The 19,550-nt window shown below is 44.2% G+C and overlaps 1 protein-coding gene across 1 annotated transcript in view; it reads right to left on the reverse strand.

Moving 5' to 3' along the window:
• The window catches only part of HK1 (hexokinase 1), a 132,289-nt gene that overhangs the window by 104,480 nt on the left and 8,259 nt on the right, over nucleotides 1-19,550 (reverse strand). The window contains exon 2 of the mRNA XM_006023136.3: nucleotides 16,146-16,254. Coding sequence (XP_006023198.2) covers nucleotides 16,146-16,211 — 66 coding nt within the window. The 5' untranslated portion in view covers nucleotides 16,212-16,254. The remainder of the gene's footprint in view (nucleotides 1-16,145; nucleotides 16,255-19,550) is intronic.

Here is a 19,550-nt window from a genome sequence, read left to right on the forward strand (position 1 = left end):
GGTCACTAACACCTGTAGACTGAAGAGCTTAGAAGGAATCAGGTAGATTTTAATGAGCTGTATAGTCAATTGACTCCCGCAGCACTGCCTGACTATAAATGCTGTTGCCATTACCAGTCAGTTGTTTTTAAACTTTGAGTGAAGCAGGAATCAAAGGGAGGTACAACTGCACCAGTGCATGCCCCTGGTCCACCCCTGCTGCCATTTACCTCAATTGCTGGGAGCCCCAAGATACTCCCATATTGCCATATCCAACATAGCTATTGCATTACTGGTTGGAATGCATGACAGATGCAGCAGAGTCTTACTTCCCAGACCCTCACAACAGCTCTAGTAGCATAGGAGTGGGAAAGGAGGTCAATTGCTATGCTATACAGAAGTCCTGGTAACTTACCCCTCTCCCTACCTGTGCCTACCTAACTTCAGTAAGGAGTTTCTTGGCTAGTATAATGGAGGGCCTGGAGTTCTGTTTCTGTAGCCCTTTACCCTCTTGAAAACTAGAGGGAAATAATTCCCCCCAAGTTATCACTCATCCATACCAAGGAGATATGACGGGGCTCCCACATTTCTCTCCCTGTAAAAATATTGGCTTAATGTCACTGATTAGGGTTTAAAAGGCAATAGGGCCATCTTGAGTTCATTTTGCATTTTGTAGAAAGTTATCATGGAAAATGCAGGGTAGGCATAACATACTGCTCCTAATCAGTCCAACAACAGACATACTGCTTCACAACTTCCAAGCAGACAAGCCCCTCAAAATCATGCCATTATCAGGCATGCACTCCTGGCACTGTCCAAGATAGGATACTGGGCTAGATGGGTCATTGGTCTGACCCAATATGGTACTTCTTGTGTTCTTAAACAGATAAGTTTCACATTTATCGTGTGACACAAAATTTACAACCATTTACTTTTTGTTCAAGATCAGGAGCTTTGGCATATTGTGTTGTGAAAGTAGGCATTAGAATCCTTCATATAAATCTAATAAATAAATAAATAAATAAAATACTCTCCTTCCCATATAACTCAAGGTTCTACATGTTAGTTTGCTGGAAAGGATAATTTCAGCTATAAATAACTTACACCTAATTCATCCTGCCAGTGCCAGGCATCCAGGAATCTATTTTTAGACATCATCATCCTTACAGACCCGTTATTGATACAAAGTGGCTGCTGTTGACACAATGATGTTAGCAGATAGCAGTTTGGGTATTTTGGTGAACGGACAAAAAGTTCAGAATACTAAAAATTAATCTTCATGTATTCCAATAGCATACACCCAAGCTATTGTATTGTAATTATCAAGCCAGGCATGTACTTCATTGCTAGCCACTATTTTGCTTGAATTTTAATCACATACAGTTAACTGTACAATGCAGATGAACATTAATTTTTCTCTTTACCACTCTTCTTTCCTGAATGTTCACTATTGATCATGATTTTACATGTATAAAGTCTTCTTTCTACTTACTAAACAAGTTTTTTTCATCTCCCCCAAGTACTTTTGGTCTATACAGTTTCTCCGTGTTTGAAAATTACTGGCTTGGAAAGGGAAATTATTATGGGTTTTCAATAGGAATTATCAACACCATTTATGACTGTTTCAAGGCTCTTGCATTTACAAAGGATGAGAAGGAAACAATTTTGGGAAAAAAGAAAAATTAGCTGGTTTCTGACTAGCTTTTGACTTGCATATGAAAAACACACCTGAATACTAAGGGGATTTAAAACTGCAGTTGAAATCCCTGTATTTGGTGGGTAGGAAACTAGTGAGTTGATATAGAAAGAATCATTGCATTTGCACAGAACTTCATGCATTTGTTACTGAGAATCTAAAACAGCACAGATATTGACAAGCAATTTATAGAACAAGGTTAAATCTTCTATACAATTTCACCTTGCCAGAAGGCATAGTGATGGGGATGCTTTACCTCATTTTTCTCATTAAGTAACTTGATTGGCTATAATATAAATGCCTTGAGGGGAGCCTTTCAGTGCATGGGAAAGGTCATGCAACAGACAGCTTAAACAGCAAGCACTCGCTTAGAAACTATTTTTATGGTATAACCTAACAAGGGTGTGTTTGTGAAATGCAAGAAGATCCATTCAGAAATCTGAAACCAAGAGATTTAGAAAAACACAGCACCATTAACCAATAGCAGTTTGGGTTTTTTAGTGAAGGGACAACAAGCTCAGATAGTTAGAAATTAATCTTCATGTATTTCAATGACATAGGCCCAAATTATTGTAATTATCAAGCCAGGCATGTACTGTAATTGAGTCAGTAAAAGAGAAAGAAAAAAATGTAGTACTCAGGCTTCAGGCCAGCAGAAGATTTAAAAATAGGAAGGCAATTCAGTCAGCATCAGGCACCATGAATTCAGCTTTATGACCCTTTGTTGCAATCTCTGCAGCTTGATGATAAAGCAGCATTTACATCATTGGCCCTCCAGGGAACAGGGTGCTCGCTGATATGAAATGACCTGACTTAAATGGCACAGATAGCAGTGTGATGGTTATGTTGGTTATCAGCTATCTTGCCTGTATATTTAGATGCAGCCTTTCAATAACAGAGGCAGCTTACCTATCTACATAAAGGTTTACTGGAATATTTGAAAGTTACAAAAACACATACACCAGGTAAAACATGTTGGCCTATACTGAAAGTCACTATTTAACTCAAAAACTGAATCAAAACTAATTAAATAAAAGCTTTGGAAGTGGGGTGCTCCAAAAGGATGTAATGCTACAACAACTAACTTCAGCAAAGGAAGCAGCAGCTGTACATCCTACCTTACATGACCTCACAAAAGAAACATCGGTTATAGTCAAAATCCAAACAAAGTTTTACATGTGTTAGGATTCATGTATTTAGAGAGATCAAGAATCCAGAAAATCAGAGTCAATGTCTTGATATTTTGTCTTATCTGCAATACAAGATTGTTGCTTCCCTAGTTACAGTCACAAAGATGCAGCTCTGCAACCAAAAGAAGTTTTTCTTCTGCCAAAGTTGCATCAGCTGTCCCAAGCACCAGCAGCTCTGCCAGCACCAGTAGAGTTAGGTCCACATAGGTAGTTTTGCAGGCATTACTACATTGGCTAGGGAGGGTGACCTTTTCATACTTCTAACCAACCTTGCCATGCCAGTAGAACCTTGCAATGTACACTAAGCTTACCATTCATCTCTCTAGCCTCTTCAACTTCTACCACTTACCCCAAAACTCCCTTTTCTGGTAAGATTATATCCTACTCTTCACATAATGTATGTGCCTCATGGCCATTCACTTTGATAATCCAGCAGGATTTTCCTGAAGTGAATGCTGACAACCCTAATAATTAGGGGCTGTAGGCCTTGGTACAGAGATATCATTTGGTCTTTGCTTGTCATGCTACATGAGAGCCCATCCACCCTATTATAGGTTTGGGGTGTGTTCCAGTTGCCTTGATCTGGTATATTTAACAGCACTTCAGAGGGAGACTATAAAGTTACGAAGAGCTTGTAGGGGTATACTGAGATGAAGAGCTATAGAAGGGGGGGGTCTGAGGTTGGGAAGGGGAAACCTGAGATTGGATGAGAAACCAAGGGAGCATTGAAAATGGGATAGCCTTCATTGGCAGCCCTTGTCTATGGACTTTATGATAGTATTTAATTGCATAATCACTTATTTTCCTGTGATTCATACCTCATTCTTTGTGCTCTGGGAAAGAGCCAGGGTATTGGTATCAAACTCATCTGCAAGCTGCATCCAGAGTCACCTGGTCTGTGAGGCTGGAATTTGATAGTGGCAGCATTAATTGCTGAAGTTCCTAGAGCTGTGGTAGCTGCCACTCTTGCCACCAAATTTCTGATCCAGCAAGCCAGATGAGACAGCTCCACAGGCAAGGTCCAGCCCATGGGCCATATCTTGCTCACCTCTGTGTTAGGGTCTGCAGTATGGAAAGCTGCTGTCTGTAGGATTTCTGCTTCATTTGTTAAAGAATTCAGAAGGTATGGAGTGAATAAGTCAAAGGATGGCAGAAAGAAGTTTAAGGCAGTTGAATTCTGTCCGGGAGGCCTGGATTCTAACCCTGCTTCTACCACAAAGGTCCTGCATGATGTTGACAGTGGGTACATCTACATGTGCACATTTACTGTGCAGTAACCTAAAATTACTGCACGGTGTGGGCACACATCTACATGTGTATGCCTGTATTGTGCAGTAACTATGGTGACTTATGCCGATTTGGGTGTAAATTTGATACCTGCATCATGCAGATATCAAATTTATGCCCGATTAGTTACTGCGCAGTAATGCACGTGTAGATGCCTTACTGCACAGTAACACTGTGTGTATGGACTGACTTGGGACTAACTTTAGTCCCAAGTCAGACCACACACAGTGTTAATGCACTTTAACACCTGTATGTATAGATTCTGGCCTCTTTCTGCTTACTACACAGTAAATTTCATGTGATGTAAATGTACATGCAGACACATCCAAAGTCACCTAAAAAGAAAATTTCCACGCCTTTGTTGCAGTCAAAAGCAGGATTCAAATCTAATGCAGTTAAAGATTGACATGACATCTTGTTCAATCAATGGCAGAAAGGCTTTAATAACAAGACCATACACAAGCTATAAAACTAAATGACAGAAAAAGACTCCTTCCCAATATTCAGTAAATCAGCTATTACAAAAGTCCTAGTATAGGTTAGCTGCAAAAGTCTCTCTCACAAATGCAGGCGGGAAGCGGTTTTCAGTCTTGTTACCCTTCACTGAACATGGATCCATCACTCAGGAGTGATCAACTTTTTTTTTTCTTTTTTTTTTAAGGAAAATTTTTCATGTCCCAAGTCAAATCAGCCAAATCAATTCCAAATCCATGAGTCATTCAAGAACCATATGTGCCCCTACTACTGGCAAACATCCTCCACCCCTGCCTGGGGCTTCAGATGCTTCCAAATCCTTTGGTGGACGTCCTACATGCAGGACCAAGCCTGGAGGTTTGGGGTTCAGATGCCCCCAAGTTACACTTGCCCTCAGTCGTACTGCCACAGAAGCAAGCAAGGGAGGAGTCTCCCATTTCCATAAAGTTGGCATGTAGCCAAGATCTTCCCACTGGAAGTGAAAGTGGGAGGCTAACTATGCATTACTTCAGTCAATGTACTCAGGAGTGATCAGGTAGGTGCAGAATTCTCTCTCTCTCTCTACTGGAGAACACACCTTACTGGCAATTGTTTCCTTCTTATACTGTCCAAATGTATAGCTTCAAAGCATTCCTTTTCGATAGTTGGTTGATTAAAGTCTGAACAAAGCAGGTAGGAAGGGACCATCCCATTACAATTGCTAACTCTTGGATCCAGGTGTGAAACTTGTTTTTCAAGCTTTCAGTCAGCCTGGAGGTTACACTTCAATCAAATGGAATGGGTCTTGATTGACTGAACAGGATACCATGGGGCAGTGGTTGTCAACCGGCGGTACGTGTACCCCTAGGGGTACTTAAAAAGGTTGTAGGGGGTACACAGAACTGATGTGGCCAATAACAGAGCAAATAAATGCTGCATGCCTGCGTGTAGCCACAGCACAGCACAGCACACAGGTGGCCAGGAGTGCAGCCCAGCACTGTGGAGGGCAGCCTGGTCCGGCATGTCAGGGAAGGAAGCAAGCAGATCAAGGCCCCAGTGGTGGGGGAGGGAGCAGGGCTGGGGCAGCGGGTGCCCACCTGGGGTATGGTGCAGGACTGAGCCGTGCACAGAAGGGGTGGCTCCCACTGCTACGCACACCCCAGGAGGGCATGGGGGGACTGCACCCCTGGATCTGTGCAAAAGATGAAGGTGGGCTGCCACTGTGGGCTGGAGCGGAGGCAGTGCCAGACTGTTTCTGGCAAGGGCTTTGGGCCAGGCTGCACTTGGGGTGGGTGGCAGGGGGGAATACGGTGAATTCTGTAGTGGCTGCAACCCTTCCCATAGTCCCCCTCCCTGCACTGCCACTGCCCGCCCCGAGCACAGCCCAGCCCAGGCCCAGCCAGGAAGAGCCTGGACCAGCCCCAACCCCAGTACACAGTGGCAGCCTGTCCTGCCCCACACGGAGATCCAGGGGCACATGCCCCCCATGCCCTCCCACAATGTATACAGTGACAGGTGCTGCCCTCCCCATGCCTCCCAAGGTGTCGCTCACAGTTCTGTCCTACTCTCCACTCCAGCTGTGCAGGGCCTGCACCTGTCCCAGCCTCACTCCCTCCCTCACCGTGGGGGCCTCAATCTGTACCCCCTCCTGCCACGCCCCTTAAAAACAAGAAAAAAATATTAAGGGGTACATGAGCTGAAGCACTGTGACAGAAGGGGTACGCTTGTTAAAAAAGATTGAAAAACCCTGCCTTGGGGCATTGATCACAAGACACTGTCTTTGGATAGTTGTTTTAACAATGGGGCAGAATCCACAATAGACTGCATTGATCACAATACACTGTTTTGAGTAGTTGATTTAACAATGGGATAGAATTCATAATGCTCCGCACTGGTGATGGTCTGTAGAGACATTTGCAAAACCCCAGACAGATACTGAATGTCTGTTCTGAGAAATATGCCTTAATCAAGGGAACGTGTGTCCACCTGGGGGATATAGTCAGGTAGGGATATGCAGTTATTTATGAATGGTTTAGCATAATAAAACATAGTAACTAGCACAGGAGATTACACCAATTGGGATTGCTTTATTCACATGGTCCCAGTCATGATCTTGCATTCTTGTTCAAGATGCACTGTTATTTTAATGTGGTCATTTAAATTTTATGTGTAGGTCTGACCAAGCTTTGTCATCAGCCTTCATGAACTGCATGTTCTGAGTGCTGAATGCTCACAACTGCATCTGACGCCAAATGGAGCTCTTCTCTGAACACATATACAAGGACCCTAAAAATCCAGGTAAGTTAAGTAGGCAGCACTGACCAGATGGACTTTTTTATGCACCTTAGCTCAGCATCATTATTTTGTTTTTATGGAGAAGGAAGTGAGAGAACTTCTGAGTGCTCTGTGCCTGGACTGGAAAAAATCCATGTGCACAGAGGCACAGGCAAGACAGGTTTTTACACCCAGGTTCTGATTTCTCACAAACCGCTCAGACAAGCTGTGCTACCAGCTGCTGCAAGAGGAGTTAGCCAAGAAGCTTTCTAGGGCAAGACAGAGATCAGGCAGCCTGACCTGTATTTTGGTGTCTTATTGCTGCTTTGTTTAAAAGTTATTTAAACCTACAAGGACATATGGGACTACAGTTATCATCAATATGCTGATGACAATTGTGCAGCTCAGCACAAACTTCTCAATGGACCCTGGTAGAAATGTGTACTTGCTCTCCTGTTGGTTGGGAGAGAAAAAGAACTAGAAGGAAGTCAGTTGGCACTGGCTCAATCTAGATAAAATGGAAATAATGTTGGTCAGCAGAGAAGGTCACTTTAGAGAACTAACAAATCCAGTGTCAGCTTCGTTAACTGAGGGCATCATCCTATCTAATAAATATTTATCATTTCTTTTGACCTTACCCCTTGCAACTTTGCACATCACAGTGTGTCTTGTTTTATTAAGACAACGCTAGTTTGTCTATATTCTGCCTTGTAGGTTAACCAAACGAGCAGGGAGCCCAGCAAGTTTCATGCGTCTGGGTCTCAGTTCCAAATAGAGATGAACAATTATGTGTTCCGTAAAATTTTAAAAAATTTGGAGGGATTTAAGTCTGTTAAAGGTAAATTGTTTTGTTTTCAAGTAACTTTCAGGGGCACCTAGAATTTTAGTTACATAGGCATCTCTTATTACTGTAGCAATACAAATACATAATACATATACTGGGAATTTTAGTTCTATACTGTAACTAAATTACTAACATGTTACCCCATATAGTTCAAAGATAGTAAACAACTACCCAACACTCCTATAAAGACAAGGCCAATTAGCTAAGTAAATGCAGAGAGGCCTTTAAATCTCTTCAGGTTAGAGATTGTTTCTCTCTCTCTCTCTCGTATGGTAGCAAGCATGTTGTTAGCATTTAATTAATAATTGCCATATGATTCATTCATTAGAAAGACTGTAAAACTTTCAGACAGAGATGTAATAGGTATGTAGTACACATAGGGCTGATGAAATGCTGGTCTTTTATGTCCTGGCCCTCCTCAGCTGACATGGGTCAGGGTTACAAGAAGTCACTGGACTGGGGTGACAATGCTGCTGATTTAGTTACAGGGGAGGAGAGATGTCACTAAAAACTGATGGTGCCCTGTTGAAAGTCTGATGCTCATTATGAGTTCTGACCTACTTTATGCTTCTTAAAACCCATCTCCCAGGTCATGGGATCAGGGGGAAATCTCAACTTTTATTTTGTAAAATTTTTTAGCCCTTGCTGTTATAAAGGGATGTATTTGGCAGCCGTGTTGATCTGAGACAAAAAAGAAACGCAAAACTCTAGAACTCTTGGTTCAGAGATGATACCTCTTATAAGACCAACTAAGAAATTGCAAAAAAAAAAAAAAAAAAAAAATTCTGCAAGATTTCAGGTGCGCATACCCTCTCTCAGGCTCAAGAAAAATGGAACATGAAAGGTGCCGAATTTTAGCCGATTTTTGGCTTTAAACTTCATTGCTGAACAACAAGAAAGATTTCTACACCTCCCTGCCTTTCTGCCAGTGACAGGACCAGGGAAGGAATGCTGCCTTATCTGCACATCAGAGAGCAACTCCCAAAGACACTCTCAAGGACCCCAGAGGGACAGAATTCCATCTTCAGCTCCCTCTGTGCAAAAATGAAGTTTTTTTTCTACCTATGGGGAATTGTTACCATCTTTAATTTTCCCGGAACCTGAGAAAGGGCATGTGCACCTGAAAGCTTGCAGAAAAAGATACTTTTTGTGATTTCTTAGTTGGTCTAATGAAAGGTATCATCTCTGAACTAAGAGTTCTAGAGTTTTGCATTTCTTTGCTGTTAGAAAGAAACTTGAAAATGTGACCCAAGTACCCCCGGCAAAAAAAAAAAAAAAAAAAAAATCAGAGAAAAATAAAGAAGCCAAAAACTTAACTTTAAAATCTCATTATCAAGTTTAAGCTATGATTTTGGAACACTGAAATGAGTGATTCTTTATTGAATTTGAGGAAAACCATTTTTTTCTGCCTTTATTTCTCTAATTATTATTCCAAAATAAGTCTAATTTATATAGTTCTATTTAATTATTATTATTATAATAATATACTTAACAGAGTGGCCAAACTGAACGTTTGTTAGCATCATACTTTAAGCTGCTTGAATAAAAAGAGTTCACTGTTGTGTCAGGATCAAAGAGTGTTGCTCTGTTCTTCTTTAAAAGTATTGTGCATCAGTTAACAGGTGGAAGTATCATGCTAAGCTAAATTTGAACTCTGGGAATTAACTTCTAAAATCCCAAATTACTGAGGATTAAAATGGCCCCATCCTAGGCATAACACAGAATGAGGGCTGTGGTCTACTCCAGAGAGGACAAAAAGACTCACAACACTTTGTCACAGAGCTGTGTAACATGATAATTTAGAACAGTCCTTCCTGCCTGCTGGAGAGGGAAGCTGGGAAGGGTGGAGACCAGAGCACTGTGATACCAGATGATTGCTAGAGTATGCAGACATTTCAGGAAGTGCTTCAAAGACATTCCTTGCTTTTTTAAGGGTCATTTTTAACCCATTTTGAAGCACTTCAGCTATGCACACATCAGGACTATCACTGTTTGGAAGACTTCCAAAAATGGCCAGGGTTATTCTATCCAGGTTCTCTGGAAGGTACTAATAATTTGAGAGACTTAGCAGTAGTTTTGAGCAATGCTTATATGTCCACCATTTTTGCTTTTTAGAAAGCCACCACAAAAATAATCTTAGGAATAAGACAAAGCAAGTTCATATAAGGTAGTAGTAAATGTAGCAGATCTGATGCACCAAAAACGTCATTGTACCTGGAAAACTATTTGAGCACAAGCTTCCCCCTGCTGGTCAAATGCAAAATAGCATCAGACGGCAATTGTCAACATAAATAGAAGAAAGCTACTGCAGAATAGCTAAAAAAGCAGAAAAAAAGTTTAGAAAGAACCAATTGTGATTTTTGGTTGAGAAAGCTTAATGTGACATTTCCACACTTAACATCAGAACTTCCTGCTATAACTTCTTATATGGCTCAACTGGTGAGCTCAGAAAATATTGTTAATAGCTGAGTTATGCAAAGCAATTCCTGGGTCAGCATCTTTGCTTTCTATAGAACTGCAACAAGCAGAGCTCTAGTTATATAGTATATTGCTTTTCTTCCTGGCCATAATATCACATGCAGGTTCCAGCAGCCCCAGACAACTGAGACCCTCCGTCACGTAGGGATGGCCAAGGTATCTCGCATTCAATCAGCTATTAAAGTGCCAAAAAGTCCCGCCGAATCACATGATCTATAGACATTGGGCAAGCCGGGTCAAACTAACGTAATGCCTCTTCTGGGCATGCACTGTGCTCAGTGCAGGGGTGTACTGAGCTTGAAGTGCTGTTTGTTTGTTTTTTCCACATCTGTAAGCAGGTATTTGACCCTATATATCCCTTATAGCATAAGGATCCATGATTGTGGTGTAAGAGTCAGCTGTGTCATGTGGAAATGCATGAATAGTGCAAGGGAACTAAAGCAGTAGTGAGAAACTGCTGCAGTACCTCAATATGGGATCAAAGATCTTTTGATACGCACATAATGCATCCATGTTCCTATCTCACAAAGCGGCATCTTGTAGCGTTGATTGCCAACATGCACATCAGTAAAGTGAAAAGTACAGTGGTCTAAATGGCAGGTTGCAAGTGAAAAATGTAGGACACACTTCTTATTTCCTGAATATATGTAGAAGGCAAAAATCCTTCTCCTATTCTGAAAGAAACATTTCTACCCATTTGTTCTCTCTCTTTCTCGCCAAAATTATTGAAAGAAACTTCAACCCAGATACCTGCCATTTAAAATGGTAACTGGGAAGGAAACAAGATACATAGTTCTGAGATTACTCCTGCTGTAAGTTTATCTCTCAAAATGTCAGCATGTGCATCTGGTGATCAGCATAGGTACAGTCTCCCTTAAAGTTTAAATTATGCAACACATGAGAATAGCATTCTCACTATCCCAACATTTCAAAAGAACCTTGTTAAAATCAAAGTCCTCCAAGGTATGTCCCAAAGCCTTACAATGTTCTTATACCCCAATACTCATACTAAACTATTTACATAAGCATATATAGACATGCCTACATCCATCTGTTTGCAGTTCAGTCTCAAAGGATGCAGCCACATATCACTTATTCTATTAGCCTTTACTTCCACTGGTATCAGAACTGAAAGAACTCAGCTAAGGCTCTTCTGTCTACCAAGCCACTTGTCCCTGTCTAACCTACGTGCTGAGCAGTTTTTAATATCATGCGACTTATAATGTGTTTCAGTCTCATATTTTCTAATCTGATGCATTTTTCCAGCATAGATGTGGCCTGTGTCATTTAGCATTTTCGTAGTGAGTTGCTCTGTTATCTCACCACATACTTATCTGGTTCATTAGCTAATTCACGTATACCACAAACATGAAATATTAATGCATGCAACTTGGAACTTGTCCCTCCTCTTGTACTTGCCTTACCATTGCAACCCACTCCACTGCTTCCAAAAGAAGTGCAAAGTCCCCAAAGCAAGCTAAGATTACCCCAAGTTTCCATCAGGTTTTGTCCTTAATTAACAAAACAATTTTCCACATAGGTGAAAATTCTTGGGTCAAAGAAAGTTCTCTTTCTTGGTGCAGTAGTAATTAGCAATTATTTTAGGTCATATGCATTTGGTCCACAGAAAGTGATACTGGTAAAACAAGTTATTTAAAAAAAAATAGGTCAATCACCATAGCAACACCAGTCTAGTATTAATCGATCACCTTTTCTAAACAAAAACTGAACAAATGGCATCTGTTGATTTTAGAGTACGTTTAAGCAAAGGTACGAGATACCTGCAAAGAACTCCCATAAAATTTCATCATACAAAAGTTGAAGTTGAAATAATTAACATTGCTGGACTCAAATACCCATTTTTTGCGAGAAGTAGCACCAAAGAAAATGAGAACTGGCTGCACAGAAGGGGATGTACTTAGGGGAGGGGGCACTTACCTATTCAGATTTTCACAAGTCAGAAATGTAAAATTATTTTAAACATTTTTTAAAAGTCCTTCCACATTGGCTTTGGTGACATCCATTTAACACAAAAACAGTCATGCTTTCTGCATCTATGCAGCTTTCCCCTCCACTCAACATTTAAGGCAGCGCTGCTCCTACTGATGTCTGACCAACAATCTGCATCTGAGGACCAGTCACATGGACAAAGCAGCACAAAGCCTAACCCTGGTTCCAGGGTTAACAGCAGCACCAATAAAACAGAACAGTAAGTGCACAGAGGCGCCTCAGCTCCAGTTGTTCTACCTGAGACCAGGCCTGGTAAAGCCTGTGCACTCCTTATCCAACCGTCTCCCTGCCCCCTGCTGGGGAGACAAAGAATGACCATTCTCACAAAGCATAGCACAACCATGAAACGTGACAAAATAGTTGAGACCCTTAACAGTCGTGTACATTGATCGCAGTTCCTCCCCCACACATGTACTTGTGGGGGCCTATAAAATACATTTCATTTGGATTTGGAGACTCAGAATAGGGTATTACCTAACTGTCATTTTGGTCGGCGATCCATAGGAACGTACATCTGGAAAGGGCCACCTAGATCTTGAGTCCAGTTCCTTCCAATCACAGGCAGCACTGTGAGACATCTAATCCAGAAGAGTCCAAAGCATAGGCAGAGGAAGAAAAAGAGATTTGGAGGGCTGAGCGCGTGCGCATGCACACCCCGCTCCCCATAGGAAAGTCTGAGGGGGGAGCAGCATTGCCCAGTGCCATGCCGCACCGCCCAGCCACCTCCCAGCCCCGGCCCCTGTCGCCTCCCAGCCCTGACCGCACCAGCTCCAGATGCCACAGCAGCCATGGCTGGCTCCCCACCCCAGCCCCAGCTATGCACCGGCCAGGGGGCCCAGAGCCAGGGGCCAGAGTGAGGTTGCAATCCTGGCTGCAAGTGCACATGGTAGCTCAGCATGCCCGCCCCTCCCCCCTGCTGCAGGACTCTGTGGCCAGGCTGTTCCAAGGCAATGCCTGCTGCTGCCCTGTGTTTGTTGGGGCTGAGCCTCATTAGCCCCCCCACTTCCGCTGCCTGTGGTCCATAGCAACATGTATTTCAGCTACTCCCTCACATCACAGCCAGAATGCACCCTGTAAAGCCCTATAACAAACTTATAGTCGTTAGTACAAAAAACAGAGCCTCGGAAATCTAGCATGCCACAGGAAGAGAGCAGGGAAAACAAGAGTGTCCTCGTGCTTGGGCCCACGCAATGGCATGGAATTGGTGAGGTAAGATGTACCCAAATAATCTGGGGAAGTGAATCACAACCCACAGGACAGAGGAAGGAGGCGTGGGGAGAAAACAATCATTTTTGTCAATCTAACTTGAGGAAAAATTCTTTGTTGCCCTTAGTCTGGCGATGGGCTAACCCTGAGTGTATGACCAAGCCACAACAACCAAGATGCATTCAAGAGGTTTCTTGGTACCATTAGAGGTGTTAGTGCATCCTAGGCAGTCTCCCATTTCAAGCCGTGGCCAGTATCTGAGGCTTCAGATGAGGGCCAAAAAGTCCCAAACCAACCAATAAAACCCCCAAAACCAAAGAAGGCATTAAAGTGGGAAAAATAATTCTACCTGACCCTTTCCATTGACTAGGAGAAGCCCTTGTGTACGGAATGAATGTAATAAGGTACAACAAACATGATGCAGTCAAAAGGAAGGATGAATAAGAGAAGAAAATCTGATCCAGAAAGCCACCACAGCTACCAAGCCCAATCTTCTTGTACACACAATACACATATTCAAGCAGTTTGCTGAACTGCCACCTTTTATACATGCAAATATATTTACCAAGTGATAACTCTACAAAAATTCACGTAGATATTCCTACTCTGGTCTGAAAGGTAGAACCTTGAAGTGCCACTTACTGTAATGCCTTCTAAATACCCTGGTTTCCATAGGAAGACCCTTGTTGCAAATATAAACATAATAAAAACCTAAATAAAGTAAAGTAATCCATGCTTTCAGCACACAATTGGTAACATCCCTCTGGATAAGAGCATAATTGTGCCTACAGATAACACAGCTAGTGAGGCAATTTCTGTCTTCAGGTAAGAGGAAGACATGTAACAGACCAGTCCCACTCAGGTAGAGGATCAATTCTGCTGAGTGTTAAGCGTCTTTAACTCCCCATGGTTTTAACAGGAATTGCGGGTCCTGAAAGCCTTTCAGGAGCAAGCAATGATTACATAAGACTGCCCAAATTTCTGAGTGGCAGAGACCCTAGGGGGTTTCTTTTCAAGCAGCACAATGGTGAAGGGGAGGGTCTCTCCCAAGTTTGCCCTGTCCTGCAGGCCATTCAAAACATTTGAAAAAGCTGGTATGAGATAGATTCTAGTTAATTTTGATCATTTAAAATACCTATTCATGCCTGAATAGCATGAAGTTACAACCACAAAGATCTGCTGCTTGGTTTTCTTTATTCATAAAATTGTGAAACAGAAGAGAAATTCAAACTAAATAAAATTGTTTTCAATTTTACAGTTTAAAATAAAGTCCTACAAACCAAAATAGGTATACTCCAAGCCATGGAAGCTCTCTCTCTCTCTCAGGTTATGATGACATAATCCACCTTTCTCCTTTACTAACCAAAACTTCCAACCTGTACTTAAGGTTACGTCTTTTTTAGATTAGTCTAGGACTGGGCAGAATATGGCCTGTGGGCTGGATCTGGCCCACCAACTGATTGGATCCAGCCTGCGGCTGACCTGCAGCACTCCACGTGGGGCTGAACCCCACCCAGGGCAGCTGGCACTGCACTCCTGCCTGGGCCCACTGGCTCCAGTCCTGGTCACTGTGCACAGCTTCCAATGGGGCTGCTCCTGGTATAGCTGCAGCCATCCATGTGCTGCTCATCTTTCCTCACCTCCACCAGCAGCTCCTCCTCCTGCCTCTGCTGTGCCACGCCAAGTGGGGAGGAAGCTTCAGCTGGGCAGCTCCTGCCCTAGCACACAGGGCTCTGGCTCCAGCTCCCAGCTGCCTCCTACCCATTCCACCTGCCTGGAAGTGGCTGTTCATCACACCAGGCAGGAAGAATGTGTGAAAAGCAACTGGGGGCTCAAGCCAGAGTCCTGTGCACTGGGACAGGAGCTGCCCAGCTGATGCTTCCTTCCCACCTGGAGCAGCACATCAGGGGCAAGAGCAGGAGGAGGAGGAGGAGTCACTACTAGGGATGAGGGGAGCTGAGCAGCACCCAGGCGGCTGCAGCCACACTGGGAGCAGCCCTGCCAGTAAGCTACGCATGCTGACCAGGCCCAGGCTGTCCCTAGTGGAAGCAGGCTTGGCTCGGACCCACGCCACGGGGGCAGCTGTGGACAGCACCACCCAAGTGAGCAATACTGCATGCACCTCTTGCCCCCTAACTGGCTCACAGGATCTAGCACCCAAGCAGCACCCCCATAATATGTGCATATGCCCTCCACACTCCCACCCCCTCCTCCCCAACAGGACAGGGGTGTGCAGGGAGTAGATCATGACTCTACTCTTGGCCCCAGCTCCACACTTCCTGCCCACTGTCACTGTCCCGCAATCCTGGGGTCTCCATGGAGACCAGCTAGGAGCTGCACAGGCAAGGTATGCCACTGGGCAAGGAGCTATCTCTAGGGCCAGGTCCAGGGGGTGGTGATAATGCAGGTCTGGGGCAGAGCCCCAATCTGCTCCTTGGATGCCCCTGTCCAAGGAACCTGCACTCATCACAGATGCGTTCAGGCAGCAGATCATGGCTGGCCCAGGCACTGTCACTGCCCCATGAACCCACCCTGTGATCCCAGCCTTGCCTGCCCATCCCATTCCCAAACACTCCTCCCAGCCTGCCTGCAGCCCCATCCTACATAGGGAGTTCTGGTGAGTTTTTGCACGGGGGTGGGGGCTGCTGACCCAGCCCAAGACAACTCATCAAAACTCCCTATGTGGCCCCAGGGCAAATAATTATCCATCTCTGGATTAGTCACTTACTTTGCATTCTGGAGGACAGAAAGAGTCATTTTCATCAAAATCATGAGAGTTTTCCTTTGTGCTCATTTCTGGAGCGCCTCTTGTGACATCACATTATAATTCTCATTGCCTGTGGAAAAGAAGTAGGGAGCAATGTTAATTTTCAAAGCTTTCTCTTACCTTCAAATACCTCCATTCCTACTAAGCATATACACATAAAATTAGAAACAATTATACCATTAAAACATACTCAAGGGCACAACAATCCAAATAGATATTCATTTGTCAAAAAATGCATTCAAAGATCCAAAAGCCAACAAATCTAACCAACCAAACTATGTCCTGGCTTTGTTTTCTTCTGAGGAAGCTTACTAAAATAACTGTTCTGGAATGGTTCATTTGGCTGCTTCCAAAGGGTAGGCAAGTCCAGAGGGCATGGGAGAGGAGATGTCTCACTGAAAGAGATTTGTGAAACTCATTTTTCTTACATTATTGTTGTTGGTTGGATTAAACCTTGTTGAAAGGAGAACATAAGAGCTCCCTTTCAGTCGGGTACCAGTCCCTGCTACTAGGGTTAATTCTCTTTTTAAACCAAGAACCATCTAATGTAAAATTCATTAACAGCTCTTGGAGCAAGGGACTTGGGTTCACACACACAATGCATTCAACACTGAGCTACAAAGTCATGCTTCCTCTTGCTTGTTCTTCTAGTCTCATGACAATTGCATTCTTGTCTACTCTGTGGCCCACCTTCAGCACAAAGAGAGTGCAGTACCCACCACCAAACTATTCTATAGCCTGGGGCTTAGGCATTCTCCTGTGAAGGAGATATAAATCTAAATCCCCTCAGGCTGATGAAGGCCTAGAACTCAGTCTCACTTCCTGAGCAATTGCTCTAATTCTTAGGCTACTGTGCAAAAAGTGAAGATACCACCACCACTGTTTGGCCATGGCTATGTGTGCTGTGTTCTGTACTGAACTCAGTGCCACCTCAGCCAAGCATTAGACATGTCTGCAGATTCCTAAAGAATCAGAGAATTATATTAACTTTAGGCAGTTTCCATTTCTTATTTAGATCCTGAAAGAGCTTCAAAGGGAGTTGGGCACCTAAGCTGCTTGATCTGGATCATTTCTAAGCATGCTCAGAAGCTGATGTCTAGGCACCAACAGAACTTTTCAGACTAAACTGGAGGGACATAAGTGGTTTTGTAACTGCTGGGGTAGGGTTGATCTAATATGTTTTTTGACTTTAGTGTCTGATTTCCAGCTAGGTTCCATTTAGATGATAAACATTTAGATCAGACCTTAAACTCCTTATGACAGCTGGCAGTCAGCTAATGGCACTGCTAACTGAAAGCTTTACATGAATTGTAAATTCTGCATATTCACAGAAATAATCATTAGGCACAAAAGTAGTCCAAGGCACTTCATTTGTCTATCCTTACCTATAAGAATTACTCACATGAGTAAACATTGCAGAATCAGGCTTCCAGTGTTCAATAGGGTTAAAGGAATAATTAGTCAGCATGTAACTATTTAAAGAGTTTCCAAATATGCAGGCAACCCCCGCTTAACTCTCTTAATTGGTTCTGGGAAAACTGTGTTAAGCGGAACCCATTTCCCCATATGCATTTATGTAAATAGAAATAATTGGTTACCGCCACTTCTTGACATAGCTTCTCACCATCACCGCTACTTCTCCCCACCCCTCCGCCTGCCTGCTGGCTGCTCTGGCCCCACATGCCAGCCCCTGGCCCACATCTCCTGCCGGCTCCAGCACCACAGGGCCCCGCACTCATTGCTTCTCCCCGCCACCGCTTCTCCCCCCCACTAGCCACTCCAGTACCATGTGCCAGCCTGGGCCCCCTGCTCCTGCTGCCCTGCCCTGGGCCCCTGCTGGCCCTGGCTTTGTGGCACCAGTGAGGGCCCCGAGCTCATGCCTGCCCGCCTACTCGCTGCTACTTACCGCTTCTTGCCACTGCTGCCACTTCACTGAGCACTGTAACGAAACTAGCTCAGCATTAAGTGAAATCAGGTATGAATTTTGAATTGTCATAACCCAGTGATTTTGGCGCCTCAGCACTATGGAATTTTCTTGCCACATGAGAGCCTCTTGCACAGCGAAGGTTTTTGCTGCACAGAAGAACCTCGGTGCAAGAGACTTCCCGCCAATTTGCAGGATGCATTTCTTACTTGCAGCACAGAAATGCATGGTGCAAAGAGTTCCCGCTATTCGAATGCAAATTTGTGTCCCGCTATTGGCCAGCTCTAAATTATTCACACGTAGCAGCTGGTAATTGGCCTGCTGGCCGTTTAAAAATTCGTGCAACTTCCGCCCAAGTCGAAGAACTTTGAGCACGCTGCAGAGTGCCTCTAAAGAGATCTGACTTGCGGCTAGCTAATCGATAGACTGATCATCTATCGATCCTTCTTCCCGTCGCCGAGCGCAATCCCAGACATACCCTTTTCCCGCCGGCTTGGTTTGCAGACGGATTAACTGGCTTGGGCCCCGCCAGCTGGAACAACTCACGTGGTTGTTCAGACGACCAGACCATCTGCGTCGCAACTACAGGCGGTGTAAGTAAACGTTTTTGCAACCATTAAACCTTGTCTGCCTCTCCATTCACCAGCCCGCCCTGACGAACGAGCAATTTCTAACACACCTCAAGTCGCCTCTGGCCGTCCGAGACATGGCAACGAGGATGGGATGTAAGGGCATGGTGATGGAGATGAACCTGATCGGGTGCTGCCCCTGGCGCACCGGGATCCGCCACGTAGAGAACGCAAATGATCTATGGGCGCATATCGCTTACCACCAGGCAGTAGAAGGGAATGAAAGAAATATTGATGGTTACTTCTCTGTAAAAAGAGAAGAAGCAGTAGTGAAAGAATGGAGAACTAAGCTATCCCTTGGGGAGTTCGGATGCATAATGGGGAGCGACCGGGTTTATCATCAGCCCCCGGAGGAAACATCAACTATATCCCTAGCCAGGGTGAAGGCGCGGAAGGCAGAAAAGCTGACCCCCGCTCAGGAGTTCGCTCAATGCACCCGATACTTAAAGGAGGGGGGGGAACCCACCCCCGCGGACTGGTTCAACTGTCCGGATTTGGTGCCTGAGTCGCGGGGCCATGAGCTCCTCGTTCAGCTCCGGGAGGATTTAGAAACTAAGGGCCATCACAAGCCGAAGTGGGGTCTAATTAAATGGAAGAAGGGAAAGATGATAAATGTGCTGTTCCATGCAGTGACGGGCCTACTGAGGGAGTACGCAAACTTGGAGGCTCAGATGCATACAGCTGGTAAGGAGTCGCTGGAGCGGACAACAAAGGACTCCGGAGCAGCGTTTATTAACAGTGCCAGCCGCATGATGCTGCTAGTGGAAAATGGTGCCGAGAGAAGCGCGAGCTATCCGGGAGACCCGGAAAAGA

The sequence above is a fragment of the Alligator sinensis genome, unplaced genomic scaffold (genome assembly GCF_000455745.1).
Source record: "Alligator sinensis unplaced genomic scaffold, ASM45574v1 scaffold546_1, whole genome shotgun sequence".
Lineage (NCBI taxonomy): Eukaryota > Metazoa > Chordata > Crocodylia > Alligatoridae > Alligator > Alligator sinensis.